Here is a 21,192-nt window from a genome sequence, read left to right as displayed (position 1 = left end):
TATTATAACACTTAAAACTCATTTTCAGCTCAAAGGTGAAATTGACTCCTTAAATCACAGATCTAACAAGCTCCAAAAGACGGTACAGCCCTGAAAGAGTATTGTCACAGAAGCCTCATCAACAACTTAGCAGCTTAGTACTACAGGGAAAAAAAAACCCAGCAAACAAACAAACCCCAAACCCAAAAATTTTAACCCATACCTCTGCTGCTACTTCCCAGTCTGGTCGACCATCACTGTCTTTCAGTTCAACATATGGCTTATCATGCACTCTGTTCAAATCCTCATGAAGACCATCCAAAAGAAAAGCCAGAAGCTCCTGTGAGTCTTGCTGTTGAAAGCCATTAAATCTTGGAGCATATTTTGCTATTGTCCACTGCAAAAAAAGCCAGAAAGTTATTAAACATAATGTAACAAAGGTTGTAACAATAAATAAAAATATTGTAGACAAGATGCATGCTGTCAAAGAACAAAAATTCAATTGCCAAGAGTTAAGGTAACCCCCATACTTTCAGAACAAGACCATTTACAGGCAAATACATAATCTTTTGTCCCTAACAAGGGCTATAAAAGCCACATCTTACACCACAACCTCTGATCCATATCAGATAAGTCCTCTGACCTTACAACCACTGAACCATGATTGTATTCCACAGAAAGCTGCTCAAGTCTGCACCAGGACTGATGAACCCTGGCTTCCTCCAGATGCGCATCTTGCCCCTGCACAGCCCCTTCCTGAACACCTCCCCTACGTTCCTTACAGGCAAGAAAGCAAATTCTGTGACCGGTTTGGAGTAACATACGTGATGACTGACTGCCCGGGATATGGTCATTGGCTTCACAGCCAGCTTCTAACACATGAAAATGTATGTCCAAGTTTCCTTCCCTTTCTCTAGGGGAGATACTGATTTGAGTTCCAGAACCATTACAATACAGGTTACATCAGGAAAAAGTGCATTAAAAGATTTCTGCTATTCAAAGAAATTCTGGCTTTCTACCTTTAAATAACACACATTACAGACTCACCCGTAGCTTTAATGGTGCTATATTCTTCTGAGTTCCACTCCACAACTCTTGAACCAAATCCCCATAGCACTTGGCCATGTGTCCTTTCATTCCTATTGGATTTGTCCTAGGAATCATAAAGTAATTAATACCATAATAAAATTTAAACAAAATTCAAGCATAGGGATAAACAAGGAAGTGCAAAGGGTTCTTGCTGAACTGTTTTAACTCTCTCAGAAACAAAAAAGGTTATACTTTCACATATCTAATCTAGTATCTGCTCTATAGCTGATGGTTGATAACACTGAACTTAAAAGGATTTATTCATACCATCTACTCCTGAAAGCTGAAACTCATTTTAAAGAAATGTTACAGCATCTAAAATGCCAATGGTCTCAAATAGAAAATTACCTGTTAAGCTCATAAAGATGTCTTCCTGAGATGAAATACCGTGTTAGAGGTTGTGTATTACTGACACACTGGATACTGGAGTTCATGAAACATGTGTTACCCAGATTGCTTAATCCAGTAGCACCCTTTTCAGTAGGAACTGAGAAAAAGAAAACAATTATACCAATTGTGCAGATGTGAAAAATTCAGTCATATATCAGTAAAGTTAAGAATATGACCTTTTCACAGTAACCAATTCAATTTAGCCTGCTCCCAACGACAAGACTACAGCTAGCAGATGCAACAGAAGATCAGCCTGTCCAAAATATCTGCTCTCTCAACCTTACTTAACAGAAATTGAGGTATTTTGTTGGATCTGATCCACTATGGACATCAGTACAATCCATACAAACTGTTTTCAGGTAAATAATTATGGTACTGAAATTTCTGGATTAATTTGTTAAAATCTTTACTATTCCTTACCTTAAAAAAAAAAAAAAAATCCAAGATAATAAACACAAAATCCAGAATTTGCTATGTACCATTTGCTACTGCTGCATCTGAACATCTACATATTTATCTATCTATACATCCAACCCTCCCACATTTCCACCATCTAATTTAATAAAACAGAAAGAACAAGGAAAGCAGCACAGGCATAAAAGACCTCTTCCAAAGTTAAGAGCACTTATATTAAAAAGGATTATTTCAACATAATATAGCCTCTTGGATTTTTCTTCTCATCATAATTCAATTACTCTGCTGAAACACTTACCTTTATGTCTGTCTATTTTACTGCTGTTTGCTATAAAAGACATCTCTTCTGGCCAGCTCATGTCTTTGTTTCGAACTAGAAAGAGATATGGTATAAAGATTTTTTTAAAACTGTTTGTTACTTAGTCCAGAGAGCTTATACAGCTGAAGAGGTTTAATTAAATTTTTCTAATATTTGAGATTAGAAATTTGCTTATTTTTAGTTATTATTTTTGCTAGTTTTCATTTCAGTGTTTCCAAACATTACTGGAAATCATTCTAATACTGGCATCATTCCATCCATGCCAGTAATATCTTTAGAAAGCAGCTCTGTGATTTCTTTGCTGTTGGTTAAGAAGTTTTACTGTACTTATTCTAATACTTAATAAGGACCCCCAGATTTGAACAAATCTGTTTGCTTCGTGAGCGATCACTAATATTTGTTGTTGTTACGAACCAACAAAAGATTCAAATGTATTTCAAAATAGGGACAAATTACATGTGTTTTGAGATAAAGCGGGACAAAAAAAAAAAAGCATCTATCTTACATTGACACAAGCCGTACAGCAAACTGGCTTAAGGAATTGAGCTAGCTGAAAAGAGGGAGTTATTTTTCACTAGATCACTTCTCACAGCCAGTTCCTCGGATAAGTGTCAAGTAGTTGTCCACGGTGAAGGCAGAGGAAGGTCAGACTGCTTCTTTCAGTTGCAGTGTTGACTTAATGCCAGTTTGTTTATTGAACTACAGCCTCGAGGTTCTGTTTCACCTGATACGGCAAGGTGCAGCCCCGCTCCCTATGTATAAATTCCCATTTCTTCTCTTGTGTCTAGTGATTAACGCAGATACACAATGAACTGCATCAGCCACTCTGCCAATTTTAGATTGATCAAATATGAGCTGAGCCAAGTGGCAAAAAGGATGAGTCCATCTAGCACACCAACCTAAGGTGTAATACAAAGCTACGCTAAGTGAAACTTGTATAGAACCAATGCAAGACCCAGATTTCTATATAGCCTTTGTGATGTAAGGACAACAGCAAAGTGGATTAACTATGTACACTTCTGTTTCTCCTATTAAAAAATTAGCCAAAAAGGTCAAACTAGTTGAAAACTCAGCTGATCTGTGCACCCTGATACCTTTGACAAAGGCTTAACATATTTGTGACTGATAGCACTACCTAGCGCAGTAGCATATGGCAGGAAGATGAGACACAATAGGCATAAATTGAAACAAGAAAGGTTGAGACTATTTATGACACCTTTCCACCACGACAAGAGTCAGCCAAGCAGTCAAGTCGAAATGTGTTAGGTTCTCTCCAGATGTGAAAATAAAAGCAGCTTGTAATGAAAGTATTAGAAATGAACCTGACATGGACTAAAGCATGCGCTTCTCTTCACCTTTTGCTTTGTCAGTAAGAATATGTTCATGCAAATATTGTAACCTAAACTCTAGTAAAATTAGTGAAAAAAAACCCCAGATAATGAAAAAGCCTCAGATGCCTCACCCCGCTTTTGTTAAATCTCTGGTATTTTAGCTATTACTGTAGGGGGGGTGGGTTATTTGAAGCTTTGGTATTTCTTCCAGTATTTCTTTCAATACATGCATATATAGAGACAGACATCTATTTACACATACTCTTCCTTCTCAAAACATTTCCAAAAATAAAATATTTGGGCAGTAGGCCTATATATTTGTGTAGTTTGGGCAATTACAGAAATGGGTACTACACACAATATATTAACCATACCTATACTCATATAAAACTATTCATTTTTAGTGTGTAAACAAATTATAAGCCCTTTTTATACCTTCTATTACTAAATGCTGCTCATCTTGGATTTTAAGATACTCCAGTCTGTGATCTTCATCATCCAGCAAAGTAAGATAGTTCTGCAGGAGAAAAAAATACTTCATCCAGTTATTACTTCTAGATTTAAAATTCTCTGAGGATATTTTAATCTCGAAGCAATGAAATTAAAACTCACAAAAATGAGAGCACCAGCTTCCTACCTATGTTAATTAAATACAGTAGTTCACTAATCTCCAGAAGCATCTAGTTCAATGCTTTAATTTTATGTGGTATTTCTTTAGAATGAGAGAATTACATGCACTTAATGATTTGGAGGAATACATTCTGCTTGTTCATTGTGATTTGTTCACATACACATTTGAAATAGATTCTGGATGGCATGTCAATGAAAGACTATATTTTTATTTCCATTTAAAACAGTTTCTATGAAACTTCATCAAGCCTTGTAATAGGTCAACCAATTGCCAATTTTTAAATACATCACAGGATAATTAAATGTTTATCAGGCTACTAGGAAAACAAAAGGTAAGTTTTTTGGGTCATTAACACCAAAATCTAAATTTCACTGCTTGCAGTGCACAGAAAACTCTAGAAAGCAAGTGGCAAGAGTTTTCCAACCTGGGTGGTTAAACTGCAAAGGAAACTTACATCCTCTATTTTATTTTTTTTCTGTGCATGTGTATTTAATAGTTTCTAGAAAATAGTAAGATATACAATATCCAATAGCTGATTAAAAAAAAAAAAAGAAAAAAGAAAAAAGACCAACATTACCTCACTATTGTATAACCAGAGGCGCATATCTTCTTCTTTTATACGTAGCCTCTGGGAGAGATATTCATGTATCTCTTTAATTGTTTGCATGCGACTAAAGCAGCCAGTGTAAGCCAACACTCTTTTTAAAGGAGCATTCGGTGATGGTACATTCCCTGGATTCACAATCATAAGAAAAGAGCAAAAAATAATGTATATACCCACAGGCCAACTGAAATCAGATCAATAAACTTATACACTGCATATACTATAAGTACTTTTGTGAAAAAGAAGTACACAGTTCTACTGCTTTTGTTTATGGATAAAATAATGAGTTAGATTGAAAGCTAGTTGTTACTAACCCTTTGGGACAACAAACTTGCTATCACAAAACAGATAAATTTACCTCCCTTCTTACCAAAACCTATTAGAAAATTGCTCCCCTAAGATTCTCATAGGAAATAAATAATTTAAAAGAACTTTTCAAAGACTGGACTGTTCTTTTTTTCTCTTGAAGACAGAGTATCAGAGACAATGGTAATTTTCAAAATAAAGGAATTCAAAATTTCATGAGAATTTTCTTTTTGAGAGAACACTCGAAGTAAAAAATAAGGTCAAACAAATCAGTCTGACTATTCTTGGAAGTAGCATGACTTTGCTTCAGCTCTTCTATGGAGATGAATGCTGATCTGTGAAGATGAAATCAGCCTGGCAGTTTCACAATAAAAGTATTCTTTATAACTAAATTCCTCAGCACACATTCTGTGAAGACACCTAGGATTTTCACCAGAATTTCTCAACAGTCTCATATTTGCAACACAAATTAATTCCACCAGTTGAGATTGTTGCTCTTTTCTGTAATATCAGCTCATCTTTAAACAACACATTTGCACAAGAGATGAGACCAACTTTACATGCTTCATTTTTTGCTCTTCTTTAGTTTAACCTTAGGAAGTTCCCCACTCCTCACAGAGACAGGTCTGTAACATATTCATGAAAAGCTTTTATTATACAGCCAAACCCAACTGGGCAACTGCATTACTTAAGTAACCAGAGAAGTGACATTGTTCTACTTTCACTGTCAAAAGATTAAAATAAAATAAATACTACCGTATGAAAAGATGCAATATTACATGCAATTTGCCAAGAGAGTAAAACTATACTGTAATCATCTTGTAAGTCAGCAAAGCATCAGTTTTGCTTCAGTATACCAAGCAAAGTACTCATTTTTTGGGAAGAAAACAAAAAAGCATTTTCTGAGACTAGGGATCAGAGGATTAGTTGTAAGATTACAGCAAGAAAGCATATTTGAAAACTCAAAAAGATTAATAAATGATTGGACAAATAAATTAGTGCAGAGCAAAATAATTCCAAATCAAGATCAAATTTGGCACATCAGAAGATTCTCTTAATTTGAATTTGGGCATTTTAGGATGTCCAAACAAAGCAGTTTCCATTTTATTAGGTCAAGTAGGAAAAATGAATTTGGGTAGCAGGCAGTTTCTGTAGCGGAACTTGATCAAGCAGGCAGCCGCTATCTACACGTTAAGTTTTAGATTCTACCAAAGCAGTGAAAAATTGAGCATCTGCATGAGATTTTTAAACACAAGCTAACACTAGCAAGGCTAAAAGATTTAATTTTCAGTAGTCAGGTGAGCCCATTTCTGGACATATGTTACTGTGGATGTGTATGTATATCTGTGTGTATCCAAACACACATGCATGCGAACATCAGGTATTTCTTCAAACCTACTGTGCAACGCAAGTATGCAACCATGCGTACAAACTGGTAACTGAAAACAAATCCTGCTACACTTGTCAGATGAAATGTGAAGCTGCAATCTAAAGATTATTCTTATAGCCCATTATTTTTACAGTCTTTTGGTGAGCATTACCCACCACAATTATGACATATATATTCCAGTTGTATGTTTATGCTTCCTACTGAATTGTCTTTCCGAACAGCATCAAATAATAGTCTTCATATTCCCTTATTTCAATCTCTTTCTAAAGAGTATTAAATAATTCTGGACATTAAAGCCTAGCTGCCCAAGTAACTCAGAACCAGTTGGCTGAACAGTGATTTCATTTATTATACCACTGTACTATCAGATACACACCCCAATGCACAGATGCATTTATTCAATGGCTACAAAACTAACTACCGACAGGAATAATCAGATCCGCCCTTCTTAGCTGTGTAGTTTATGCAGTGCTCATTTCTCACTTTCAACTCACCAATCTCTTTGCAGTAACTACGCGACTTAACTGACTTCACTGAAAATGCTCCCTCATGCCTCTTCCTTTCAAGAGAAGATAGGAGGAAAGCCTTTAAATCTTTACCAAATGCTGATTGTGCCTTACAGTTGATTAGCTGGTGTACAAGCACAGTGGCAGCAAGCTTCTACAGCTGTGGGTCTCGCTTTCTTAGAAACTGCGCACTTGTATTCTTGCTGCATTCTTAAGTTACCTCTAGGTAAATGCTGAGGAAACATTCTCAGGCTCATCATACCCATATTCACCCAGATGTTTGACTGCTGCGTTCGAGTGGCAGGCTGCTGTCTCAGGAAGAGCAGGTAGCGAGGAAATAACTCTAGTTCAGGCACATTTGTTTTGCTGTTTTTGATCACCTAGTAAAGACGTTTAAAACACATTTTAGAGACTGCTGTTCCAAACATGTAGGAAATCCCAATAGGAACAGGCAGTAATGATTAAAGCAGATGGTTAAAAAAATAAACTATGTTTCACTAGGAGATGAGAAATCTTCTGAACTTCTTATGGGGTCTTAGGCAAATATCCACAGGAATAACAATTTATTGATTTCTAAGCCCTTTTTGAAGCTCACTAGTTGCAGACTGTCAAAAGCAAACACCTTATTTAGTGGAGCATAGCTTCCTGTACAACACCATGGAACAAACATTTTTGTAATTCCTGAAATGTATGTGAATCTACAATGAACCTCATTAATTCTACTCAGTGTATACTTCAATACAGAAGTTTCACAACTGTTGAAGAAACTCAAACCTGCTGAATAAGACATTTGTTCTGAACTTTTTGAACTATAGGATTGAATTACAACCTTCATATTGTAAAAACAGACTGAAACTTACTTTTGTTGCATTTTAGTATGTTGGCAGAAAAAGCTGAAATTACCCCAGAACACGACTTGCAGCTTTTCAGTCACCATTTCTACAAAGATTCTGCTATCTAGATCCACCCAAACGTAGACATACATAAATGGCAGGAATGTTTACTAGTTTTGTGACCATGTGAAGCAGAAGAAAACACTCAGCTTAAGTTGTGAGAAGCAATATAATGCACTGAAGTATTAAACTTCAGTTACAACAAAAACAACAGTGATGACATTTTCTGGAAAGAAACAACATAACAGTCCCTACTGCGGGATGGGAAAGGGACTGTAAGTGCCTGTATACACGGCTGCAAGTAATCAAATGGTCTTCAAAAATTCAAGTGTTCAGAAAACTAAGTGCCAAAATATTCATTAATTACGGGCTCAAAAGCTACAGTTTATACATATCTTATTTTTTTTTTTTTTTTTAGACAGGATACCCCAACTAAAATTGTCTCATTCTGAATAGAAGTCTCTTTTCTAATGAACCTATCACAAAAATCTCAAGCACAATAGTTTGTGCATAAAGAGATGTGGCCTTTTCTGGATCATGAAAGGTGTTTGTTTCCATGGTGAATGGGTGGGAGGAGGGTAACAGAAGCCAGTGATTTTTCACTGTAAAATAATTGCCAGTACTATGGTTAACAGACCAAATCGTCAAAAATCATACAGCTAATTCTCTCCCATTTGTGACACTGAGTATTTGTGGCACCAAACACCTAATCTCTATTGCTGCCATCAAAAAAATCCCCTCGCTTCCTTTTTTTAAGTGTAGCTGCTATAAGAGACCACCTGACACAGAGTAAACCAACCCCTATATGGAATAAATATACTCAACAGAAATTGAAGAAAGTTTCCAATGTTTCTAGGTGAATAGACCAAATTACTTCATTTTTTTTCTTGCCTCTAACATCAGCCTACTTTTTTATAAATTCAATATCAGTAATTCAAGGTATGCCAGCTATAGCTCCAAATGATTATGACCTGTTAATCGTTTTGCAATATTACACACAGAGAAACAGAGAGATAGCTCAATAAATTGTGAGCAAATTATATGATTCAACAATGGCTATTGCTATATAATTACTGCTTCTCTTTCAGAAATACTGTTGCTGTTTTAACTGCAACCAAAAAAATCTCTCATTGGGATAACACAGACCAATTATCAGTCCACTTAGTCAATTCCATTTAATATATAGCACTTTCACATTTGAAAATTATATTCGGCAATACATTCTGCATTGTGACCTAAATTAATTTTCAATTAAAGATATTATAGCTTTAATATAGAAAATACTAGTGTTACTTACAAAAAGTCAATTTCAGTCCTTCAAGGTTTTTTTTCTTTTTTCTAAACAAAAATTTTGTGCAAACGAGTACAAATACCACCTTATCTTTGATAGGCCGTTGTTAATTAGTTCATTTTATTACAAGGCTTTAAGTGACTACAGGCAGTTAAATAATTGTTGATATAAAAATGCAGTATTACCGAATTGTAAATACATTTTTTATTACACAATGGATACACTTATGGTAATTGTTTGTAAAACTATTTCACAATTTTATTCTGATTCATTGGTTCTTCTGCTTACAGTCCAATGTAAGATATGTGAAAATTAACTGCATATGAATTATTTGCTGACAAATGAGTATTCCATAAGTTTGGAGGAGCGTTACTGATTCTGTGCTGAAGAATGAGAATGATCATCACTTGCCTCCCCAGTAAGATTTTTAGTTACTTGTTAGAAAAAATAAAGGCAATTATCTTAATACTAGAAGAAGAATGACACAAAAGAAATATTTATTTTGAATATATGATCTGCTCAAAATAACAATTAGTATTCACATTGCCACAATACATAATACCTGCAACAAAAATTAACAGTGAGGAGTTAAAACAAGAAGGGCCTGACTGGATGGGTGTATCAGGTGAGATTACTGGTCTTTGCTTTTAGCATTGAACATGGTTAACCAGAATCATGCTGATGCAGCCTTAGACAGTAGATTTCAACTCAATTTTAGCATCTATTTCTTGAGAAATTGCTTATGATAAATGTTTTATTGAAAAACCTTTGATGAGAAGCTGAACAACTTCACCAGTCTGTGCAGTACTCAAAAGTTGATGTGCTCATATGCAAATTCTTTTTAGGAATACCTACTCCTGCAGCTTGCAGCTACAGCTCAGAAGTGCTTCTGAGCAACCGTTTTGACAAAGAATAGCCTTTGCCTGTTTTCTTCACTAGGATCACCTACTGCTATCTGTTTTTTAGATCTTCACTAAATCTTGCATATTATGTCCTCTATGACACTGAACTTGAAGGACAGTGTCCTTCCCCCCACTTCATTAAATTGTGAGAGAAGAAATGCATTTTCAAAGCTACAGGTGTCCCAGTTTTGATTTTATTGGTTCTGCAGACCAGCTGAAAATTTATCTTAGCTTTTAAAGATGAGTGTTTTGATGCCAAGTCTTTTAAAGTGATCTCAAGTTTACTTTTGTCTGCTTTAGTAATCACGATCAGTTGAGCAGCATTTCTGCCCTGTTGCACTACCTCCTGGGGATTATGCTGCAAACCTCCTGGTAAATATCCACAACTTTCTATCCATGTGCGTTTCTGAGACTGCTTTTTCCCAGCTTGGTCTTCAAGACTTTTCATTTAGACTATCCATTTTGGACAAAGTGGGAGATGACCATAAAAGATTACCTTGTGCAACTGGCAGAAGCTTGGACACATTAGGTTGTTCATATTATCTCGGCGGTTATGGCAAGTAAACAGTGTCTATAATCACAACTTACCGGCCTGGGCAAGGACAGATTTGCTCCATACCAATGGTAAAGTGCTCTCCAAACTGGTTCTGGTACCATTATGTAGTCCTTTCCTTCAATCAATTGTGGAGATCGTTTTAATCTTCCACCCTCCATTGTTAATGATGCAGCCTTTAAACAAAAAGAGATTTTGTCAAATCTCAAGTGGAAAAAAAAAGTATACAGCTACAACAATTTTAGTTCATGAACACAGAACACTTTTTAATTATTAAAAAACTTTTAAGTAGCAATTAGCAACTGCTTTTCATGCTGAAAGATGGTATTTAAATGTAACAATAATTAATGCTCAAGTTTCACTATTCTCTAAAAGGCTGTCCAGTATAAAATTCATAATACATTTCTCTCTTATGTCACCTACTCCAACAACCGCAGATACTGCATAGAGAAATCCAATCTATGCTCATCATTGGCGGTGCTGGTCTGTGTTTTGCTATTTGTTTGCATGAATACAGGAAAAACTGTCAGTTTTGTTTTACTATGTAGTTAACTATTTTCTGGTTTTATGCAACAGCAATAAACTCTTAAATTCAGATTGAAAACACTGAAGTGTTTAATTATTAAAATATTTTACATTTAATGCTGAAAGTTGTGTTTTCATAAATGCCTTTTTCATTTTTAAGTTTTGTTTAAGAACATTATGAATATTTCTCTTCTCACAAAACACTCAATAGTAGCCTCAGAAATTGAACACAATTTTTTCCTCTTAAAATAAGATTAAGAAACCCAAATTTTGTTATAGGACAAAGCAGTGTTAATTTAGAATTAAGCCACTAGCTGAAAAAAACCACATAAAAAGCTGTGATAAAAGTACACTAAAAATACTTTTCCTATATTCACATGACTCAGATGCATTTACCTTCACTGGTTCTTGTGTTACTAGGGGTTGGTTATCAATAGCTCCTGGTTTCTGAGGATTAAGCTGTAGCAAAGTATTCCCATTGGTTCCAAGGAAACACTGGTTATTATTGTCCGAAGTATTATGCTGCCTAGCAAAACATACATCAGTCCCTGGTGTGCCAGGGTAAAGAGCATCTGTAACAGAATACAAGGGGAAAAAAAAAAAAAACAACAAAAAAACAACTCTGTTTCAGTTCATGACTCCATAAGCCATAAATGAATGAATTAAACTCTTGTATCCTTTTTTTGTTTGCTTTTAAAAAAGGTTGTTGAAGAAGTTTGCTATACTTCATACTTCAGTAAAACATGCAACTCTTCCAAACTACAGTAACAAATACACTATTACTCTCAGAAAAGGCAAAGAAGTGGATATATGAGATCCAAATACCAAAGCAGACACTTACACGGATACTGGTTTGAAAACAGCCTAACTAAGTTTGCATGAGCAAATGTGTTTAGCATTTGCTTGTTGTCTGGATGTTTGAATATCAAACTCCTGAAAATCTTATACACAAAACTGAATATATATGCAATAATGCCTTATTTTTATTCTTTCCTCCTTGAAAAGGCGAATGTTTTTATTCCTATAGAACCTCCTTTGGTTATGCAAAACATTAAAACTAAATTTCAGGTTAAAATAAAGAGAAGAAGAAAGAACCTTTAACCTAAAACTTGTCTCCCTTCCTGCCCTTCCTCTATCTCCCCCAACCCTCACCCCAAAAATGATCACAGTAATTTATCTACTTTAAACTGAAGTTACAATTTTAAGACACAGATTTTAAAATACTAGATGCAAGATTCAGCTGTCTTATAAGAAAAAACCCAACATCGCAAATTCTCACAAGAACTGACTGAAAATCATCACTAAAATCTTCTTTCACAAAGGTGGCTCCTAGAATCTGCACAAACTCATTTAGATCACATGCCCTGTAAAACTGTAAATATGCTTTTCCTAATATTCTTTTCTGCTTCTTTCCCCTTTACAGTATCTGAGGTCATCCCATTGCAAGACATAGTACAACACCAACTAGGTATCACTAGAAACAACTTAATGGGAAGGGGGGTTGGGGGGGGGGGGGAGAAAATCCACTCAGAAAATAAATGATAGGACAAAAACTATCTTGAAAACAATTCTGGAAACTAATCATAGCATTAACGATGAATTGCTGTTTAAACAAGACAGTTTCTTGTTTATCCACCATAGACTAAAAAATCCTAGTAATTCACCGAAGTCCACACATAGGCCACTTCTGTAATCTAAACTGTGTTATCTTTTCGCCTGGAGGAATCCATGCAGTATGTAGTTTTCTCAAAACCTGTTCTACATTAAACCTCCAAGGAAATAAGGTGTTATGCTTACTGCTGCTAGTAGTCTCTGAGGCTTCTGATGCAGTAGAAATATTATCTGAAAACTTTTCTTCTGTTGCACTGAAGTAATTAAGACCTCCCATTTTGTCTTCTCCCTGCTCTGAAGTATTGGCTGCAGCAGCTACGAGTGAATTCTTACCTCCACTCAAGACAGATGAAGGCTCTATCACAACAGGGTTTGCATCCTAAAATTGGTAGGCAAGTAGAAAAGTTCATTATAAGCCAGTATCAAAGACGTTTAGCATCAGCCAAACCAATCACCAAAATTCACAGCTACGTGACCACTTCTGCATATCACAACGAGCTTTACAGAGTAAGAAAGAATACTTTCTACATCTACTGATGAAAAATCTGCAGAAACAAACAGCCAAAACTGTTAAACCAACTGAATAAACTCTTCTGCACAATATTAAAATTGTGAAATGCCGGAATTATTTTCCCTAACTAGATACATAAAAAGACAACCATTTCAGACAGCTATAATTACAGATTCTAAATAGTTTAAGATTTGTCCTCGTTGAATTTCATATGGTTAAATGAGAACAGCAAGCACAAGAACAAAAAAACATTCTTTCCTCAAACCTGCAACGTTTTAGTCTACCCTAACTTTGTTTTGAAACAAAGTTCCTTTGTTTCCTTTGGAGAAACAGCATTGCAAAGGCAATCTGGCTCACACTTAGGCACGATAAAGGTGGAGAAAAAAATGTGCATCCCCCCAAAAGCATAACTTGCCTGCCCAGTACAGATAAATGTAAGAAGAATCCTACCCAATTTACAGCACCAGTCACAACAAGAAACGACAACAAATGAGAAAACAGAAGAAAAAGGGAATTAGCTGAGCCTTAGAGAGGAAAAAAGAAAATCCATGCAATGAACATCAAACAACACTGAAAAAGGGATGTTTCCTGGTTTATGTTGTCCCCTATGTATGACATCACTAAACATAATATCTTGTCAAATAACAAAACTGTGCAGTAATGCTAAAAGTATAAAATAAGACTAAAATGTATGTTGGAATTACAGTAATCATTTAGAGAGTTTCACAGAAATTCTGAGCGTTCTCTTTGCTCGAGAGGTAGACAGTGACTAATGGCATTGTACTATTATGCAAAAGATTAGTTATGAAATCATGTGCACATCTGAGTACTTATACTATGACAAGGATCAAATTACCTACTATTTCAGGCGTTTAAGCCATCATTTGTCCAATTCATTGTGCACAAAGAATAACTGTTATTACATGGTTAGTTAATGCATACATTGCAGTTTTCTGAATATTTTTAGTTATTTGTGTTTATAAAACAACTCAAGTACTATATGATTACTTATCACTATATAAAACTCTTTTGAGAAATAGTTTATTTCACTTGCGTAACGTGCAAAGAATATTTATCTCCACCTCAATTAAATTTCATTAAAATTTAATTTTATTAAATACGCTTTCTTTTGTAAAATTCATAGTGAGTGATGCTTTAACTTGAATATTTTAGTTGGAGGGTATTACAGAGCACTCTGTAACTATAAAGTTTTAGTAGGACTCCTATGATCACCATGAGGTACTGGACTACTTTCCGTCATTGCCTATAAATCAAATTATACCAATTCCCTCCTTTATTTATCCAGAAAATGCACAGTGTGTATTTGTGCCCCAAGCAAAGTCAAAACCAAAACAGGTAGCTTTATTATCAAACGGATCAAAAGACTTAAGGGAAGTACTATTGTGAGAGTATGTTTTTTTTTTTAAAATATTTTGACATGCAGGAATGATGAAACGAAGTACAGAAAGAAATGACAGTTTAATGAAATTATAGTGAAAAGCTCACCATGTGACAATGATTCAGCAAAACAATTATTTTCCACCAAGAGACAGGAGACACTTAATTTCAAGCATTATTGGTTAAGCAGTCATTTGTTCCACACTATTTTTTCATCAACACATTCACAAATACAAATAAATCACTTATTCAGTATACATTATTATTATACTTACGTATTTGACATATTCTTTCCACTGGTGCCACCACGGCATTGCAATAAGAAACCAGTTGTGCCCTGGCTGAAGGCCATACCTGCTTTCTCTTTCTAACCAGCCTCTGCATATAAAAAAGGAACAACATGAAGTATTAGTTGAAACAGGGAAATTACAGTCCTCCTTTTGAAAATATTAAAAGATGATTCTGAAATCCATTTAAGATTCTGAGCAGAACACACACCTAATAATCTGTCCTTCCTCTTCTGGAGTGGCAGGTCGCAGCCCCAAAACTATATGACACACCTGGAAAAAGAAAGTAATTCTTATTAAGAACTACACCACTATGAAACAAGCACTAGGTAAATGAAAGAAAAGAACTCTAATAGGACTTTTCATAAAATTCTTTTTAATTATGCAGCAAGGTTAGCTAAAATTGAACAAATCACTAAAAAAAGAAGTATTTTGAGCTGTGAGATTCATGACCTGTTCCCACTGTTATGACAAAGATACCAAGGATGTCAAATGCCCCAAGACAAATTAAGTTGAACATAAAATGAATTTTCATTATTTTCAGGTCTGAAGCACATGCTATGAAAGATCACAGTAACTGACATGGATCAGATATACAAAAAGTTAAGATGTCTATATGTATTGGAGGGAGGAAATAAGGAATTGGGAGAATGCAAGCTGTTGGAAGAGGATAAGCTAAAGGTTAAAAAAAAACAAAATGGAATTGGGAAAAATGAGGAGAAGGGGTTATATAAGGAACTGAAAAGAAAACAAGCACATGAAGAGAGCGAGAGAGAAGTTTAAAGCGGTCCAACCAACCAGTCACCAACGAAAATGCTCTCAAAATTGTAGAACGTTCTCTGAATGTCTGATGCTTTTTCTTCTTTCTTTTTTTTTTTTTTTTTTTCGTTTTGAAACAAACACAGAAGGAAAAGGCACCATCCCCTAGACGGCTGCCCGACTTGGGTGGGGTTTTATTCGGAGTGCAAGGCAGCAGTCCCAGATGGCTAATATTTTACTCCTCTCTTCCTAGTAAAACCATCCCGGCCTTGGCTGCAGTGACATCTCCGGCTGGTTTCTCCCAGCAGCTCCGCAGCCACAGGGCATGCGGCAGGGAGTGATGAGCGGAGGGGAACAGACTCTGCAGGAGTCTTTGTTTCCCATTGCAGGGAGGAGGGTCAGCTGTCTCCTCTCCAAGACGGTTTTCAAATTGGTTGCTACTCATAACATGATTTATAGTCTCTTCCTTATGTCTCTTTTGAGGCTATCAATTTGCATCTCAGCTGGAGATTTCTAATGACTGGTGAGATATCTTATTTAAATTTATATTACAGTGTGAGAGACCATTTCACATTCTGAATAAAACAAAGGCCATTAGCTGCTGGGAAGCAACAGATTTTCCAACACACACAGCTGGCTCTGATGATTCTTTTTAAACTCATGTAACACCGTGCTAGTATCAGATTCTTCATATAAACTATCCCCGCTGCAAACAAACCAATTTGTTGACAAGCTCTCCAAGGCACTCCACTCAGACTAGTTAGCTTTTCCGTCTGCAGGCGAGACACACAAGCTCATGACAGTTCAAATAAATGCACAGACAAATCAATGGCAGACTCTGTCCTGTGCGAGCATGCTGTTGAGCCTGCAGCATGAGATCAGGGTGCCTCATATGATAAAGTTATCGAAGGAACTAAAAATAAAAATCTAAAATGAAAATGTAGCAACTCTGTCAGGAGAAAAAATACTGTAAATGAGACAATGTGTAACAATGGCGATGTGTCATCATCACGAAGACAAATTTATTACATGTTCATTCTTTCTACTTCCATATTGCATAGATATTTGTTAGTTAATCAATATTAAGTTATGATAGGATATTTGATGCTAGATGGTCCAAAAATAAAGACAGCCCTTCTTGAGAAGGTTGCAATGTAAGCAAAACCTGATGCAATTAGAGACAAAACGAATTTGCAGAACTTTCTGATTTTTCTTTTCAGCTGTGGTGTAGCTGATGGCCTCAGAATGCTCTCACTCGGTTGCCCTGAAGTTCTTGGAAAAGTACAGTTCAAAATACAATTTATAAAGTAGTCTAGGGTCATAAACAGGAGAATCAGTAGTATGTTATTCAGGTAGCCTCTCACGAGATTTATTTTTTTTTTAAAAACCACACAGCTTCTCTCTGATGAAGTATTTTTCTGCTACAATCTGACCCTGTAACTGATTAAGCTTCAGTGGTAAAATGAGAACGGAGCCCACTGGTTCTCCACAGCCTTCCCTGGAAGAACTGAGACTGTCATATGGGGCTGGAGGTGAATACTAAATTAGGGCAAATCTTCAAGGCTCCATTAGGAGGAGGAGGAGGATGATGATGATTATTATTTAAACTCAAAGTATCAACCTCTACAGAAAACAGGTAAGGAACAAACTGCAGTGAATGAAAATATCTTAGGGGTTATCTTCTGCACAAAGTGAGCCAGCGCTAAAATACAACTGTTTTAAGGATTTATAAAAATCCAGTTCAAGCTCAATTAAAATGAATTCTGTACACACTTAATCCTCAGCTTCTGCATCACAATAGTGATATGTTATCACAGCTTTCAAGGACTGCTTCATCAAAAAAAAAAAAAAAACAATGAAAGGTTCCTTAGATGGCCTTAACAGAAAATTTAAAGGGAAAGTGGTTGTAAAGAGTTAGTAATACCTTTTCTCATTTTCTGTGTCACTTTCTTGGCAAACATTTGCAAGAACAACTGTTTAAGAACACAGCCTTTTTCTAATGGAAAAATATAATGGCTGATACACTTGAAATGTCTTTTCATTTTATAAACAGTACACTACGTTCACTTTAACAGATTATGCTTTAGGCATCTCCATACACTGAAAAGAAGAATAATCAAATAGAGAATCATTCCGCCAAGGTAATGCACAATTGCAAAAACACATAACTTATTGCAATAGACAAAACTCTAAGCATGTTGGCACAAAGGCTGATGCTGTGCTTCGTGGCAATGCAAAAAGCTCATGAGTTAATTACCATAATTTTCAAGTTTAAAATTCCTCTAAACATACCTGAAAAAGTAGATTTAAAAATTCATTGGCAAGTGCACTCTTCACACTCCATATCTGGTAGTCCTCCAGAGTGAGGTGTCCAAGCTTAGTTAAAGGGAGGAGAAGGAAAGGGGAAGGAAAAACCATTAAACCATTAACCTATTTCTATTAAAATGCTCATTAAATGTGTCATACAAGGCATGACAAAGCCAGTGATTTGATAAAAATTAGCATCTATCACTCTGGTAATAAAATTTGATCCAATGAAAGAAGAAAAATCCAGTTTTAGCATAACATATGCAACCTAGAGAACGAAAAAGCTTTGACAGTACAGAGGACAAACCATGCACAACAAGTAACGTTCGCTCCTGCTCTCCATCATTCAGATTCAGTATTCATGCTCAGCTGCAGTAGTCATACTTTCTCAAACCAAGACATCAGCAGAAGCAGTATGTGACTCATCAAGGCAATCACTTTGTAGGAAACAAAACAAGACTAAGACAATCTAAGACTTCGATCGTCCGGATAAGCTCTGCGCATGTAGATACTTGCATCCATTCAGAAATCCACCACCTTCCTCTGTGGGTTGCAAAAAACTATTTTGGATCATCACGTCCTTACGATCTTACCTTACTACACAAGCACTATTAATTCTTAATCACTTGAAAAGTGACTGTAGCATAACACTGACCAATGTCAGAGGACCTTCTGATTTTCAACAATTCAGTGATAGGATCAACCTGAATTTTTTATACTGTAGTATAATTCATAGCCAATTTCACAGAAGTGGCAGCTACTCTGCCTCTTCTTACAGACCATTTTCTCCAGAGTTCACACAGGTCAAAGCTAACATATGAAAAGAGGTTAAGTAATTTATGTAATTACTGCACCATCAGCTCTTTCCTGCACTACATTCATGGTGCAACTATGAAAGATATTCTGAAGACTTAGTCTTCTTTTTTAACCCTTTGTGGAAATGAGACTGCTATGCACTTGCTTATAAACTACCCTGTTTAAAAAAGCAAACAATAAAAACCTCAAAGGATGAAAGAGCGAGCTCACTGAAGCCATATTTTCTACTGCTTTGGTAATGAAAGAATTATAATAAAGTATTTGCCCACCACTTTGTTGGAGTACAAGCAGGCAAGACAACTATTCAAACAAGTAATTAAGCATTTCTAGACATTCTTTATAGTTTTTTCTTAAATTATTTATAGTTGCCAGACACTATTCCCAATTAGTAAGCAAAGGATGAAATAATGGAAACAACTTCCCCTATATTGTTTGCAGATGATAGTGCCTGTCTGGAAAAAGCAACAACATAATTAAAGATTTACACACAGCTAACTATAAAGCATCATATAAACTACTACGACTTTTTGCCGTGTGTCACAACAGTCATGACAGATGTCTCCATGGTTTCACAGATACTTAGCTCTGAAACAATATCACTGTACATAGGTTCACTGGTTGTATATAATATTATTGCAAACAAAGAAGTTTTATAATGATAATGCATAAGTTACTATTGAATTAACAGTCCTGTTCCAGCATAGGAGAGTAATCCATCTTTACAGAGGATAAAATGTAAGATACACTAATGCACTACCCCTTTTTTCCTAAGATCATTCTAAACATGAAACAAAAGAACAGTTTATCCAGAACAAAAGTCAAGCATCAGATTTAAAACTGGTATTAATTATGCATAGCAAAGCCTTGCACACAGTATATGCTTCAAATTAATTTAATCTGGTTATGTATGTTTGGTTTAGTTTCATATATAAAAATGGCTTGTAAAATTCAAACATGTTCTTTCTCTCACAAAACAATGTGGAAAATTTTAATGGAAAACTGACATTTCTTGAAAGCAATTCTTTTATTGACACATCTCTGCTTTAAAGAAAGCACAGGATTTTACTTTCTTTCTTATAAATAAACTGAAGATACTAGTGTATAAAAATGACAAGGGAAGAACAGCAAATTCCTACCTTTGTGGTATCATGCATATTCAAAATATCTTCTACAATTTCAGACAAACCCATGTCCAATTCCTTAACAAACAAAAGGATTAGAAAACAGTTAAATTCTCACAGCACTCTTTGGAGCTGCATGGGTTCAAAATAAAAGTATAAGAAATGTTGATGATACCTCTATGTAATTCACAACTGAGTGCTTCCGGACAGTTGCACCTTTGTACCTAAGGTTTCTTTATGTGAAACAGTATACATTATAGTCAAATCATTCTACTTTGGTTAATGGCAGGTCAAAGTTATGCAAGGTAAGTTACATCCAGTTATCAATACTCCTCAGCTAAGGTAGCTCAAGGAAGCCTGTATTCACTGAAACCATGTTCAAACAACATTCACATTCCTACTTTTGAAGGATGACTTCAAGAAACAGAAGCAAATTAATAAAAATCCAAATATAACTTACAGGTATTTTATCAGTACGGTTATCTTTCCAGACCTCTAAAAGTGCAACCACCATTTCTTTAAGTTCAGTGCGAGACAACACGCCATCCCGGTCAATGTCAAAAACCTTGAAGCAAACTGAGAAAAAAGGAAATTACTTTTCTATGTTAGAACTACTCAACAACTATTTTTTTTTTTCTTGCAGAATGTAAGTCTGCAGAGTCACAAGAACATGATTTAGTACTGACAGTTTTGATGAGGCAGGATGCATGTGTGGTAGTGAGGAAATGGAGCAGCTGTGTTTAATAAACTGAAATCTAGATTCCTGCAATTCTCTGCTGTGTTTTCTGATGTGACAGAGCAGGGAACATATGTGCATCCAGAAATTTCCAGTGAATGATAGCTTTTAAGTTGCAGCAATATGGCTTTGGAAAAGTATGGAACAAAGGTATTTCAAAACACAAGAACCTTTCAAGGAGCCAGCTGAAAACTGGACAGTAAACAAGCCAGAACATGCTATTCACCACAAGACAATCAAATAGGACATTTGTTTTATATTATATATAATGAATAGATAAGTGTCTGCACTTTTTTTATTGAGATACAAACTACTGCATCATAATGCAGAACACTGCAAAATAACTTCCGAAATATATTTTTTTTCCCCCAAACAGGTTGATAATTTATATGAAGCTAAGGATGTTATAAAATATACAGAATTAGGTTTAATCATCCTTTATAAAAGGAAGCCCTGATATTTAAAATTCCTTTAATTTTTTAACTTCTAAAGTCTGTCACCTTTCACAGACACACACTTGTTC

General features: G+C 35.5%; 1 protein-coding gene across 4 annotated transcripts in view; it reads right to left on the bottom strand.

The window, feature by feature from the left end:
• USP32 (ubiquitin specific peptidase 32) overlaps positions 1-21,192 on the bottom strand; it is an 81,279-nt gene that overhangs the window by 12,238 nt on the left and 47,849 nt on the right. For 2 of the 4 annotated variants that reach the window (XM_030027960.1, XM_030027963.2), the window contains 15 exons: positions 20,394-20,509; positions 19,949-20,011; positions 17,982-18,065; positions 15,142-15,203; positions 14,919-15,021; positions 12,921-13,113; positions 11,520-11,695; positions 10,634-10,774; positions 7,180-7,339; positions 4,731-4,885; positions 3,958-4,039; positions 2,171-2,245; positions 1,417-1,555; positions 1,027-1,132; positions 203-376 (listed from right to left, as the gene is read on the bottom strand). In XM_030027960.1, the coding sequence (XP_029883820.1) occupies positions 203-376; positions 1,027-1,132; positions 1,417-1,555; positions 2,171-2,245; positions 3,958-4,039; positions 4,731-4,885; positions 7,180-7,339; positions 10,634-10,774; positions 11,520-11,695; positions 12,921-13,113; positions 14,919-15,021; positions 15,142-15,203; positions 17,982-18,065; positions 19,949-20,011; positions 20,394-20,509 (1,829 nt within the window). The remainder of the gene's footprint in view (positions 1-202; positions 377-1,026; positions 1,133-1,416; positions 1,556-2,170; positions 2,246-3,957; positions 4,040-4,730; positions 4,886-7,179; positions 7,340-10,633; positions 10,775-11,519; positions 11,696-12,920; positions 13,114-14,918; positions 15,022-15,141; positions 15,204-17,981; positions 18,066-19,948; positions 20,012-20,393; positions 20,510-21,192) is intronic. The other 2 variants (XM_030027961.1, XM_030027962.1) reach the window with 2 other exon arrangements.

The sequence above is a fragment of the Aquila chrysaetos genome, chromosome 10 (assembly GCF_900496995.4).
Source record: "Aquila chrysaetos chrysaetos chromosome 10, bAquChr1.4, whole genome shotgun sequence".
In the NCBI taxonomy this organism is placed as follows: domain Eukaryota; kingdom Metazoa; phylum Chordata; class Aves; order Accipitriformes; family Accipitridae; genus Aquila; species Aquila chrysaetos.
This window is presented reverse-complemented; position numbering and strand designations above follow the sequence as displayed.